A 14,201-nucleotide genomic window follows, 5' to 3' on the forward strand; every position below is an offset into this window, starting at 1 on the left:
TGGATGACTCAAAATGATAAAACTTGACTTTTTTTTTGTAGATGAATGGAGTATTTAGCATGTGTGTGTGTGCATGTGCGTGCGCGTGAGCGCGCATGTGTTTTGTGTATTTGTGTTTGCGTGTAGTATTTGAAGATATCCAATATTATAAATATTTAGAATTTCAATTATCCACTTTTGATATGAAATTCAAATGGTGGAATTGGAATTATAAATCAATTCTAAATCCAAATATTTTGTAGTGCCAAATCCTTAGATTTAAAATTGAGGGCTCAAATTTCAATTTTGGAAAATTAATTCAATGATACCAACGGAGCCCTTTAATATTTGACACAAATTTCAGAGAACGATTTTTTATGTATTGATAGGTTTTACTTGATTAAAACTTTCAAGCAAGACCTTCATTTTAAGGTACAAGTAATGATTAATGTTAAAACGTGTGAGGCGCTAAGACATGTGTCAAGGGGGAAAACGGGAATTATACGTAATAACTCTCTTATAATCATTTCTACCTTTTATTTAATTGAAATTAAATACTTGAAGCTAACATAGATAAACGAGCAAAAAAGTTAAAAAACTGCCAAAATATTTTATTATCATTAGATACTTTATTATCTTTATTTGAAAACACGATATATTGTATTGCGATATAATCTAAATCGTAATTACTGTGCTATTAATTAATGACTATGCTATGAATGATCGAGAATTTATTTTTGGAGTCATGGATGAATGGGAAATTAATTTCAAGTGGCGCTTTTTAATTAAATTACGTGGATGGCCAATCACTCATAACATTATGTTGGTCTAAAAGTTCGACAAGACTAACCCGATTCAATTTTATTTTTATTAAAAAAATAAAATATATAGGCTTAAATAACGTTCACTACAACTTGTCTAATAATTCCACAAACTTCTATATCATTTCTCCCTATTTCAAATCCCCACAAGACCTAAAATCAATTTCGTTGATTTTAACTTTTCTTTGAGATGATCATTAATTTAGCATTTTATTGGCCCATGCAATTTGGAAGTACTTAGAAAAATATAAAATGGTTCAATCAATCATTTTCGTTTTCGTTTTCAATTTCCAACCTATTTAATTACGATGAATGGTATGTTATGTATGTGCTGGTAGAGACTATAAGTCGTTATTGGCGTTTTATTGTGATTACATACAATGTATAAATTACAATATAATTGTATTTATTATATATAGTAGTACATTGTAGCATGAATTTGTTTCTATGATAAATTAAACTTCAACGCTAAACAAAGGGAAAGAATTGTAGCATGTACAATAACATGTAAAATATTAAAATTTTAAATTTTATAATTGGGAACTTTGTGTCTTTGTATATAAGTATATTTAATCGAGGCACGTTCAATTAATTGTATCCTAGGGCGTCTCATGAAAACAATTTAATTGGCTAGTTTAAACACGATCCCCATGCAATTAGTGAAATATAATTGTACATTTAGTTTGATATTGTCCGATTTTAACTAAGCGCACACGTTTTTGTTTCAGATCACTTTTAAAAGGTCTTAAACTAATCATAATTGTGTAATATTTTCAACTTCTTTTATTTTCCAATGTGGGATGAATTTGCACCAAACTTAGCTCTACGACTATTAATTAACAATAAAGGTAAATATACATTGGCGCAAGCAACAGAGAGGACGACACTGAAATCGAATCACGACATCAATAGTATTCACTGTATCCACACATGTTCATTTTCCTAGATCCGTCACTGACCAGAGAGAATACTATCTTATAGGATCAAAGTTAACAAAATAAAATGATTTTCATGAGAATACAACTATGGATGATGGATCTATTTATTTCTTTATATGAATACATAAAATCGGTAGAGAGAAAGTCTTTGTTAAAGCAACTCCCGTGGTCCATGTGAAGAGAAGTTCAAATTGATGAAGCCATTGACTAGGGAGTTACTTTCATGCACCTAACCTCTCATATTTAAAAAAATGACTTTTTGTAACTGGATAAATTAAACAAACTAGGATGATAAATGTATCAACAATATTAATTAATATGTATACTTTTTTAATCGGATTTATTTGGAAATCGTGCTCTTCTTGATTGTACATGTGCCAAATATAATCACAAAATTATTCAATAATAAAAAATTTGCACATATTTGATGCTGCGCTAATAAATCATGTACAAACGTAGTAGTCTAGTAGTAGATTATACTAGTAAACAATGAGATATTTAGATTTAGATCTATAGTGATCAGTGAAGGACTAATTTAATTTACAATTTGGTGCTGAAATAAATACAACTGCTCAAAATAGTAAATGCGTTTATATTTGAAGACGACGTTGAAATTTATTAATTGCATACATCTGCCACCTAAACTTGGGATCAAATTATTAAATTCTTGATTGGATTTATCTTCACCATGACCTCTCATGTATCTAAAGTCAGCTTTCATAAACGGCCCAATCAATACTACACAATTACGTAATTAAATCATCATAATAAATCGCATAGGCAGTTACTGATATTATTCATTTATTTGTATTGATGAGAAAACAAAATATTATGAATTATGAAGTTAGAGTTTTCTTTTAGTAACTGTATTTATATTTAATCTAATTTAAAACAATAAAGATATTAAAGAATTATGCATAGGTATATAATACTCCATATTGCTAGAAGTTACAAGGTAAATAAATAGTCGTACTATGTTTATTAGCTTCTAGTTAATTAATTGGCAAAGTCTAGATCAAAGAAAAGAAAAAAACTAGCCCCCCTAGGGTGTCCACTATAAGGCGGACAACCCAATAGCCCCGCCCCAGTTTTTATCCATAGCCACAAAAAAATATTCCGCCACTATGGTGGACACTTTCAATAGCCCAAATTTTATAATCAATTTTCATTTTAAAAGGTGGTTAAGCGCGTCGAGGTTGGGTCTGTAATCTCCAAATGCGGAGCGACTTAGATTCCGCTGAAAAGGTGGGGGCGTTGGAGAAGACCTCCACGACTGAGATGGAAGAAGGTTTGGACTCGATGCCCACGGCGGGGGAGATTGATTCCAAATCCAAGGCTGGGACAGAGCCCCGCCAATGTCCGACGGCTGAGAAACATAGGCGCCAAATCCCGATGGTTGTGAAGGATAGCCCTTCGACGGCTGTGAAGGATTGCTGCCATAGCCCGATTCATGTGAGCCGGGTGATTCGTCGTCTCGACCGTGCATTTTTAAAGAGTGAAAAGGTAGATAGTGAATGGAGGGATTGTGTGAAAATGGTGAAAAATAGGTGTTGGAGAGTGGTATTTATAGAGGTAAATAAAAAAAAATTAAAATTCGTCGTCTGACAGCCGGCGCGCCGATCGCCGATAACTATGGCAGGCGCGGCGCAAAGGAGACCCGCCGCGTCCTCGCCCTCCCGTCGCCTATCCGTCGTCCGCCGCCTACCGCCCCCATCTCCTCGTCCGTCCCGGGGGCGGACATCTCGTCCACTATGGACCGCCCCGAGATCGCCTATAGCCGCGCCTCACCATTGTGGACACTCTGAGGATTGATGGGGGAAGTCTTCGTGTGGTTAAAACTAGTACATAGGCAAGTTATTTTACACAATACAAAATGTACTCCCATATTAATTATTTGATTATAACTAAACCAAGTATTTTCTTGTTCTATATAGACAAATGTAATGACCTCGACATATATAGTCCGTGATGGGCCTGTTGTCTCATCATAAATTTCTACGTGTTGTCAAATTACTACTCCATCTTCTAGTATATGAATAACCATTATCTAGGGTGACAATGTTCAACTTTATATGTCTCGGATACACGTAAAATTAATAAGTCTGAGTCAGGTCTTATTAGATTTTTGTCCTTATCAAATTGATACATTAGTTAACCGATAATTTTGGGTTGTATTCGAGTTACCCACTAAATATAATAGTATTATTATATATTTTTTATTAAAAAAATTATACTTTAATTATTCTCTAGGTTTGTGTAGTTCATATTTAAATCATGTATATAAATGAGATTTAATTGTGTGATACAACATCATATGTTAATGGTGTATATCATACCCTGGTCACTTGGTATAATTGTGTTGTGTCAACTCATATTATATCGTCGTTAATGAGTCGTATTTGGGTTTTGAAGGTAGCAAGTCTAGTTCGTGTCAGGGTTGAAAATTTCTTTAATAAATCGAGTTCGTGTAAGCCTTATTGAGTTGTATCGTCATCAGATTGACCCGATAATAATCCAACTATACAATATGCCACCCCTGCCATTTTCAATCAATAAAAGGGAACCTGCCTAATAAACTTACTTTTTTAAGCCAGATTTACAACCATTATTAGATTTAGAAATAGTAGTAATTTTTGTTATTTTCTCATTTTAGTAACGGAATGATGGGATTATAGTTTTGAAGAAATTGATTGTAAATTTGTAAGTGAAAGAATATCATGTAGGGTTAAATATTCAACATCGAGTTCCCATCAAAGACAATTTTAAGTAAGTGTTAGTTAATGAAAATGATCGTTATTGAAGTTGAGCAATTTTCTTGCTTGAGGTCAATTTTGTACATAGAATTTGTAATATAATTCCAAGCATGTTACTATCACTAAATTGACAACGTACCCCAAGATTTTGACTCACAAGAAAATTTGTACGTTATTTTGTCATGGTATTCAAGTTTTAAAAGATCAACGAGTTATCTTCAATAAAATAGGAAGAAAAAAAAGAGAAATATCAACGATAAAAATAGTATAAAATTAATTGCCTTCGGCCCTCTCACATTTATTGAATAGTTGAATCCTATACATAGTGTGAAATCTTGAATTAATAATATCCAATTAGCTTATAATATCACAAATTAATAAATGGCTAATAACTGGAAAATATATCCATTATAGTTCAATTCAATGGGTTGTAATATATGCAAAAACTAATTTCTGGAGACAAATTGTCGAACCAACAAATAGTTCATTGTTAGTAAGAATGAACTAAAACGGTCTTAAAATGAACTTTGTATTACATAAATTAAAACGGACTAATGAACTAAAAATGAAGGGTTTGACTGTATTGCGCTAGAAATTAGCTCTACATTGATTATAATTCGTAATTCAGATCTTTATCATTAACTATAACGGAAATATGATGAATAAAGTGGTAAAAGAGTAAAATTGACTTATAATTATCCTTATATAAGAAGAGTGTGGCGTATTAATTTTTTAGGTGGAGAGAGAATATTATATTTATATCTTTCAAAAAGGGCCAAATTGGAGATTTCTTTGGAGAGGAAAAAAGTCACGGGGTATAATGGGCCTAGGGCCCATCTACTTTTTTGTTGGATGTTTCAATGGTCAAACAAGACTAGCTTCAACTTGCCAACATGCTACAAGAAAAGAGTTTTTATTTTTTTATTTTTTTTAAATGTAGAAAAATATAAAACTAATAGTTTCTGGAAATATTTGGGGTGCTTTCCCACACAGTTGTGAAAAAAAAGGAATAATAATATGAGTACATTTCTTATTAATCTACTTTAGATAAAAGCTGATAATTATGTCTGTGGTCCATATGTTAACAACATGGTTTATATTTTTCTTTGTTTGGACTTTTATTGTGTCGACTTTTTATTTATATAATTTTACATATGTTAACAACGTTTTTTTTTTATTTTTTTTGTTACTTTTGTAGTTTGGTTGTCCATGAAGAGTATGATTTTTCTTTCATTGGATACATTTATGAATTTTGGTTGCATTTACTTTTAGTGCTAATATAAATTAACAAAACACGAGATATAGTGTTTTAAGGATAAAATTATAAAATAAATGTACAATAATTTAGTGAAGAAAGTGATGGATTAGCCAAAATTATGTTTTATCTACCCTTTCTATCATTAAAAGAGGTGTCGATCAAGTAAAAATAGATCAAATGATAGGAGTTATCAAGGTCTTAGAATATCTTATAAATTTGATCCTTCAAAGTAAAATCCACTTTTTAGAATCCAAATTAGAAATTAGAAAATCCCTCTTCTGCCAATGTTTTTTCTCATTCAAATATATGTACTACAAGTATATTTTTAGTCACACATAAACACTAATCTTCTTATCAAAACCTTCGATATAATGGTATGAGGTAAGTCTTAATACACCAATACTAACCACAAAATATTCACTTTTTCATATAAGTTTGTAGTGAAGATAACAATCAAATAAGTATGTTTTCATTTTGCAAACATGCAAGTCTAGAATATCATATCATCATCATCATCTCAGCATAAAACCCAATAATAATTTAAATGATGGGCTGAGACAAAATGTCGGAAATATGGGAGTATGTAATATTAGGTGTTTCTTGCAGTTCCCTATTTCACATTCTCATGAAATCCATTTTATTATGATATCACCAATCATGGTGGAATCACCCCCACGAACGAAATCTTTTGAGATTCTGATTTCATGTGTAGTGCGATTATAATTATTCAAACATCTACACCTAATAAAAAATAAAAAAAAAAAATCAAAAGAGGGAAATTTGGCAAATAATACCTTGAATATCAAAACATATTATGACAAATGTATGGATTATAGATACTTATATAATCATTATATGAAATTATAATTTATAGAAATTATTTGTCTAATTAATTTAATATGATCAAATATAATTAGTGCTACATTTCTAATTATATTAAAATTGGACGACTAATTAATTGACCAAATTACGTAATATTATTTGTCAAGTTTAAAGTTTGTTGAAAAAACAAATATTTAGAAAATTTCATGATGTTAGGCGTATCCAAAAATTAAATGGGTTTGAAGTTGAAGGTATTCTTATTATTATTAAACTCCACATAACATAAAAGATGTCTGCAAGTATATTATTATACATTCGTATATAAAAAATTATTTTTGTTATTTTGATTTATTTATCAAAATTAATACTGTATCATTTTTATTTATGAAAATTGTATCATCAGTTTATCTTTTTTTTCTAATTTTTCCATTTTTGTACTTATTTATCTTACTTAAAAAATTACATAATAAAATTAAACGTCTACAAAACATAACTAAAACTAGTTTCATTAGACGAGTGAAGTAGTACTAGGGAGTATAATATAAGGATAATAAGTGTTTTATATCATTCATTTTCAAAAGATATATACCTTTCGATTTTAGTACTACTTTTTTTTTATCGGTAGTTGTATAGTTTATCGAATACTACTACTGAGTATAGAAAGAAAAGAGGAATCACGATTCACAAATCACAATAAGCACTCTCGGTTTATTTTTTTTTTGGAGGGAACATCTTTTTTGGTCCATGAACTTTGTCAAAGTATCATTTTAAGTCCGTGAACTTTGAAAATATCATTTGAGATCTGTCATCTATGAGTTAATATCATTCGAAGTACTTTTTTACTATTTCAAAGTTTTTATAGACGAAAATACTCTCATTACCTTAAAGGATATATATTTTTAATTAATTTATCACATACTCATATTTTTTAACGAATTTTCTAAATATAATTTGGCTTTCAATATTATCACTTAATTTTGTGACATGCAAGAAATGTTCCTTATTCAACTTTTTATAATTAAAGAATTTCAAAATATTTTTAAGATATGTATACTCGTAAAACTAATGTCACAGTCAATAGACGATACTTGAATATTAATATATTATTTAAAAATAATATCAATATATCAGTATTCAAGTATCGTCTATTGACTGGGACATTAATTTTACGAGTATACATATCTTAAAAATATTTTGGAATTCTTTAATTATAAAAAGTTGAATAAGGAACATTTCTTGCATGTCACAAAATTAAGTGATAATATTGAAGGTTAAATTATATTTAGAAATTCATAAAAAATATATAGTAAAGATATTCATAAAATAATATGAGTATAAAAATATATACCCTTCAAGGTATTGAAGGTATTTTCATCCAGAAAAACTTGGAAATAGTAAAAATGTACTTAGAATGATATTAACTCATAGTTGACGGACCTAAAATGATATTTTCAAAATTCACGGACTTAAAATGATACTTTGACAAAGTTTGTAGAAAAAAAAAATGTTCCCTCCATTTTTTTTTTTATATTCGAAAGTTTTGTACAATCAATGTTGGTGAAAAGAATTAAATCTCATTATCCACTCATTAGGATCTTGTTAATCTTCAATAGCTAGGCAATAGAATACAAAAGACATTTTTTTTGAAAATGGCACCGACTATTGAATGGTGTGTAAACTGTAAAGTGATTATTTGCTGATCCATATGCCATATAGTTTCGTTTATTAAATTGTTTAGTGGGCCATATAAATTAATTAATCAAATTATATGCAAGGTAATTATAGCATTAAGCTACAAAAAAAAAAGTGGAACAGACTCATTGAATTACAATCATATCCACTACTACTAAATTTCGATAGAAATGAAATTTGCTGATTCATATGCTAAATAGTTTCATTTTTAAAACTGTTAAGTGGGCCTAATAAATTAATTAATCAAATTATATGTAAGGTTATTACAGCATTGATAAAAAAAAAAGTAAGTGGGACACCCATTGAATTACAATCATATCCACTATTTTTAATAAGTACTTACTACTCTCTTCGTCCCAAAGAAAATAAGGTTATTACAGCATTAATAAAAAAAAGTAAGTGGGACACCCATTGAATAACAATCATATCCACTATTTTCAATAAGTACTTACTACTCTCTCCGTCCCAAAGAAGATGGCACACTTGGGAGATGACATGAGATTTTAGGAGATGTTATTTTGTGTGTTAAGTGGTGAGAGAAAATAAAATTTATAATTAATGTGAGAGGAAACTTTTTCCAAAAAATGAAATGTGGTATCTTTTATGGAACAAACTAAAAAGGAAAGTATGACATTTCTATAGAAATGAAATATGCTGTGAGCTAAACAGTTTCATTTTTAGGACTGTTTAGTGGGCCAAATAGATTAATTATTTGAATTACATGTAAGGTAATTATAGCATTGATAAAAAAAATAAGTGGAATCGACCCATTGAATTATAATCATACCCACTCTATTGATATCTTATATTTCGATATAAATTAAATTTGAATTAGAACAAATTACTTACCTTACTCTTTAATTTCATTTTTTTGGATCTAGAAAGAATTTGTTAATAGTTTAGATTCAATCTTCTTGTTCCTATATTTTCTACGGAAACAAGTTATTACCCGGAGTGAGTAAATTGTATAGTTCACATCATTTTACTTTGATTGAAATTTATTGTAAAAAAATTTTAAAATCTCCAAACTTATGAAGTATATAATTTTAAAAAATATTACAAAAAATAAGAAATAATATAAAAAATCGTATATTAACAGATAAATAAACACTAGCACTTTATTAAATTAGACAAGTTTATATATAAGGTGTACGGCTCATGCACGAACAATCCTAGTGATTAATGTAATCCACATAGGAAAATCACAACCAAATCATACAATAATATAAATATTTACACCGAAAAATCGTAATTTAATAAAGCGTTGGCAGACATAGAGAACACAACACAACACAACACGCCTCTATTATAGCACCGGAAATCGCGGCCACTAACCTAACTAGATTGCCATATGTCTAATAACCAAAAAAATAAATAAAAAATAATAATAATATGCATAATTATTTTAAAACGGAATAAAATCAGCCTGAAAATGAATCTCATCGTATCAAAATGAATTCATCGTATCGAAATGGCACGTGGTTTGTTAAATGTTTTTATCGAAATGCGAAGCAAATATTCGTACTTACAACTTGCAAATACAAATCAAACATAGTTGGCACTATCCTCTATTTTGATTCATATAATCTCCCTGATTTGGTATATTTTTGACTCAATTTTAAATGTTTTTTTTTCTGAAAATCCATTTCGCTTCCTTCCAACACTATTGGAGAAGAATATTTCAAACTTTCTTTAAGTGTTTCTCATATCATGTGAATCTAATTATAAAATAATCTGTTTATAGACTAGTCTTAATTTTGATTGCACATAATTAACGTATGATTAAGTGAATGGACCCTGATAAATGTACATACATTTATAAATTAAAATTTTAAAAGAAATATCTACCGATTTAAGAAAGAAATTAATTCTTTTATTAAATGGAGTAGTGTATAATTATGAACCAAACTCAAATTCATGTGAAAATTTATCATAAAATTTCCAGATCTATGTGCATTTATCTTTATAGAAAATCAGATGAGGAAATAAGTGAAATATAAAATCTGATGAGCACCAAAAGTCAAGAAAGCTATAACTAGTAAGATGAGTAGTAGTGTTGGGAAATCCATAAAGATCATATTTCAATAACCCAAGAAATAACAGTTGACTTAGGTAGCATGATTGCCCCTTCTGCTGTATATAAAGGCAATCACTCAAAACCCATTTTCCTATCTTCCTCATCAAACAACTCTCCAGTTGCAGACAACACAAGATAACCAGATGATTTGTATGTATGCAGACTCCCATTTATGCACTTTCACCTTCATCCTATGTACCTGCATATGGATCCCACTCCACCGTACGACTCAATTGCTCACCAAAATCCTGGCCTTCCTCGTCAACCCCCACCATCAACTCCCAGACGAGACTCCTACCTGCAATCTCGATCTCCCAGTTTCACATTTTCGCGATGTGGACAATGAGGAGGAGGTGGAGGAAGAAGATATGTGTTCAATTTGCTTGGTGGAGTACGGGAAGAAAGATTTGGTTAACAAGTTAGCGAGGTGTGGGCACACGTTTCACGTGGAGTGCATGGAGAAATGGCTCGAGACGTGTCAATTCACCTGCCCCTTGTGCAGATCGCGCCTGCTGCGCCACCCTAGTTCTGTTCTGCCTCATTGCCATTCCTAAACTTTCCTTTTTTCACATGTATATAAGCTCATTTTGACTAAGGATGCTTTTTTTTCTTCTTAATTCAATGTTTGGGCTTTGCCTTTGAAATCTTGGTGATTATAGGATTATAACAAGGGAACATACACCAGACATCGTTCACAGTAAATGGAGCATTAGAAATCAGCTACTGCTATTTTAGTATCATTGGCAGAGTACCAATTCGGGCTCGGCCCCTAAAGAAGTTGACAGTTCACAATGTTGCCTAAATACATACACATGCTAAAGATATTGTAAAGGGAAAACCTGGATCCACTCGTTCATTCGATGAGCAAAGATTCTTCTCTTGTTTGCATAATGTAGCGGAGTAGGAGCAGGTTCAAGCAGAACACAGCACTCCAAATTCCTGACCAAAATACAGTCAGTAACTCAAATAGAAACCAACCAAATCATACATAATCGGAAAACTGATCACTCTGGTCATGTATCATATATTACTTGCGTTGTTTGCATATAATTATACTGTCCTTTGGAATTATTGATATCCAGTCTGAGTTGAGATTATATCTCTTGTATGAAAAGGAGAAACAAACCAAAGAACAGAAATGTTTGACGCATATGGATGAGAAAAAGATGGGCGATCTAGTATCTGGGTAAAAGAAAAGAAGGCAGAAAACCTACCAATTGATTTGAGTTTGCTACCTTGTCCAAATTTATGCTATTATGTTTAGGTCTTTGCATACTATAAAATCTTGGTCTATAAAAGGATATTATATACTCCATTATCTTCAAAACTGGAAAAACTTAATACAGAGTGACCAGATAGTTGTAAGAGACTAATCTGAACATATACAGCAAACAAGAAACTTTTTATAATCAGAAAACCAGGTGTCTTAAGACTCTTAGCAAAGTTTTTCTTATGACGTCCTACTCAATCAGGGTTTATTGAAAATATGAAGCAGCATCCACTCTCCAAAAGCTGAAAAATAAATAAACATAATGTACCACAAAAGTGATAACGCACAAACCTCATCGTAATCCAAATATCTCCTCGGGAGGGTCATAAACACGTTGATCAGGAAATATTTCCTCAAAATCTTGCTTGACCTTGTTCCTCAACAAGGGATGCGGAAGTAGCCCCTTCAGTAATATCCTAAATGGCAATTGCTCAGGAAGATCTGGAGACTTTTTCATATCCTCGTAGACATTCATGGCGTCGGCAGGAGAACCATACTGTAAGAAACCACGAATAACTTCCGTGTAAGTCTGAGAGTCAGGAAACAGATCTTCCTGTCTCATACTTTGCCACAACTCCATTGCATCCTCCATCTTTTTCCGTCTAGCCAATGCAACAATTAAATCCTTATAAAGGTAAACATCAGGTTTGTACCAGTCTTGTTTCTTAATCACCTTAAACATCTGAAAATACCACAGATTTCAAAGTGGTCAGAGGCCGAACGAGAAGCCAATACATAATGGATGTGAATTAACAAAGCAGCAACATGAAATTTGAACAGAGTCCATGAACTTGATCGGCAGGACATATTATTCTGTCCAATTTCCTATTCTCCGTTTCATCACTATTTGACCATAAACATAAACTCACATAAGCAATGTCATTTTCTGTTCTGTTCAATTTCCTATTCTCTGTTTTCTCACTATTTGAACACAAGGCACATTCTGGTGCACCCACCCTACTTAAATAGTTATATCCTAATTGAAGATTCATAAATCCTTATTCGGGTGGATGAATACAAATCTTTGCCTTTGAACATAACGATATAAACCTAAAATACCGAAGCCTCAGAAATGACGATTTCAATGAATATTTAAGCAATCAGTAAAGATATTAACTTCAATAAACTAAATAGCTTCAAAATCAATAGATATATGCAAGGTTAGACAAAATCATGGTTCTCAAACTATCAGTATCACACACAACAAATGCACGACAATAAAATGTGAATTGCACATCAGAATGCAAATAGACAACCGACGTATGAGCACAAGGAAACAGTGACACTACAATGTACAACCAGGAAGCACGAGGTACAACCAAAATCAAAATTCAATTCACCTTGACAGAGAGAGACACCTCCCCCTGACGCTCGAGCTCAGTAAGAACGGCAACCATATCCATTTTCAGAAGCCTGAGCACGTGCGTCTTGATGAATTTATCAAGCTTTTCGTTTTCGTCTTTGAATCGCTTCATGCCTAATATGACGAAGAGCGCCTCCTTCCCGATGAGCTTCTTCCCTCTCCACAGCGGGCCTCTAGGCCTTCCGTCGTGGTAGGCCCGGCCGCAGCCCAATTTCGGCCCGAAAGCATCACTGATGGTTGATTGTGTTGGGGGTGGAGAAAATAGAGGAGCGGTAATGGAGCTGCGGATGGATTTCGAGAATAAGGAGCGGTTGGAAAAGAGGTATGCAGCGGCGATACATCGAGCCCTAGATCTTGAAACTATGCCGGCGATTAGCATTCTCCGGTGGAGTAGAGTGGCGGCAACGGGAATTTCACCACTGGCGGAGAAAGGGTTTAAGGGAAAGACTGAAATTGGGGTTTTGAACTTCAAATCATTTATTCTAATGTATGATTTATTAACTAATTTTGACCTTGAAATGTAAATTGTTTTAACCGATTTACTTCACCCTTTATTAGTACGGAGTAGTATCTAACGGCAATCACAATGTAGGTCGACCACAAGGCCGATCGATCTCCCCCCCACCCCTAACCCCCAATCAGCTCCCACCGGCTCACATTGTGGAGAGGGAGCCGATGGACACTCTTTTCGGCCTCCACGCCTCAGCCGATGTATCGGTTAGGCCGATTCTTTTTTATTATTATTATTCATTTTTTATACTCTATATATATTCTATTCCCCACCAATTATTCACATTTAATCCCATTTTATTTTATCTCACTCTACATTTTAATTCTCTCTAGTCATAATATTTTAATGTTTTTATCAAAATTTTTAGTTTATTTTTTCTGTATTTTTTATACATGTAGGATATTTTTTTAATGAAATTTGTTTTTTATTGAGTTGTCTTTAATTTATTTTTCTTGCTATTTTATATCATTTTATTTCAGACTAACAATTTAAAGTAAAATATAAAAATCGTGCTGATGTGGAAATAAGATGAGCTCTGGGATAGACTCTCATTGCAGGGAGATAGGCTCTGAGATGGGCCTGCTGATGTGACAAAAAAATGGAGATAGACTATGAGATGAGCTTCGGAGATAGGTCACCATTGTGAATGCTCAAAGAATAATTTGAGGATTGCTTGACCATTTTTTGTTATTTTTTTCTTGGAAAACCTGTTTTAAC

General features: G+C 31.9%; 1 protein-coding gene across 1 annotated transcript; it reads right to left on the minus strand.

Annotated features, from left to right (window-relative positions):
* Positions 1-10,319: 10,319 nt before the first annotated feature.
* LOC121777946 (protein THYLAKOID ASSEMBLY 8-like, chloroplastic) lies at positions 10,320-13,448 on the minus strand. The gene is made up of 3 exons (XM_042175283.1): positions 12,951-13,448; positions 11,902-12,292; positions 10,320-11,279 (listed from the first exon to the last, which is right to left on the minus strand). The coding sequence occupies exons 1-2, from the start codon at positions 13,350-13,352 to the stop codon at positions 11,903-11,905; spliced, it is 792 nt and encodes a 263-aa protein (XP_042031217.1). The 5' UTR covers positions 13,353-13,448; the 3' UTR covers positions 10,320-11,279; position 11,902.
* Positions 13,449-14,201: the final 753 nt, after the last annotated feature.

This window comes from Salvia splendens, chromosome 18 (assembly GCF_004379255.2).
Source record: "Salvia splendens isolate huo1 chromosome 18, SspV2, whole genome shotgun sequence".
Classification (NCBI taxonomy): Eukaryota; Viridiplantae; Streptophyta; class Magnoliopsida; order Lamiales; family Lamiaceae; genus Salvia; species Salvia splendens.

What these genes read in the sequence shown, in the direction of transcription:
- LOC121777946 (XM_042175283.1), bottom strand. Translation starts at nt 13,352, where the DNA reads ATGCTAATCGCCGGCATAGTTTCAAGATCTAGGGCTCGATGTATCGCC. An exon ending in AGGTGTCTCTCTCTGTCAAG is followed by an intron (nt 12,293 to 12,950) that starts GTGAATTGAATT and finishes TGGTATTTTCAG; the next exon opens with ATGTTTAAGGTGATTAAGAA.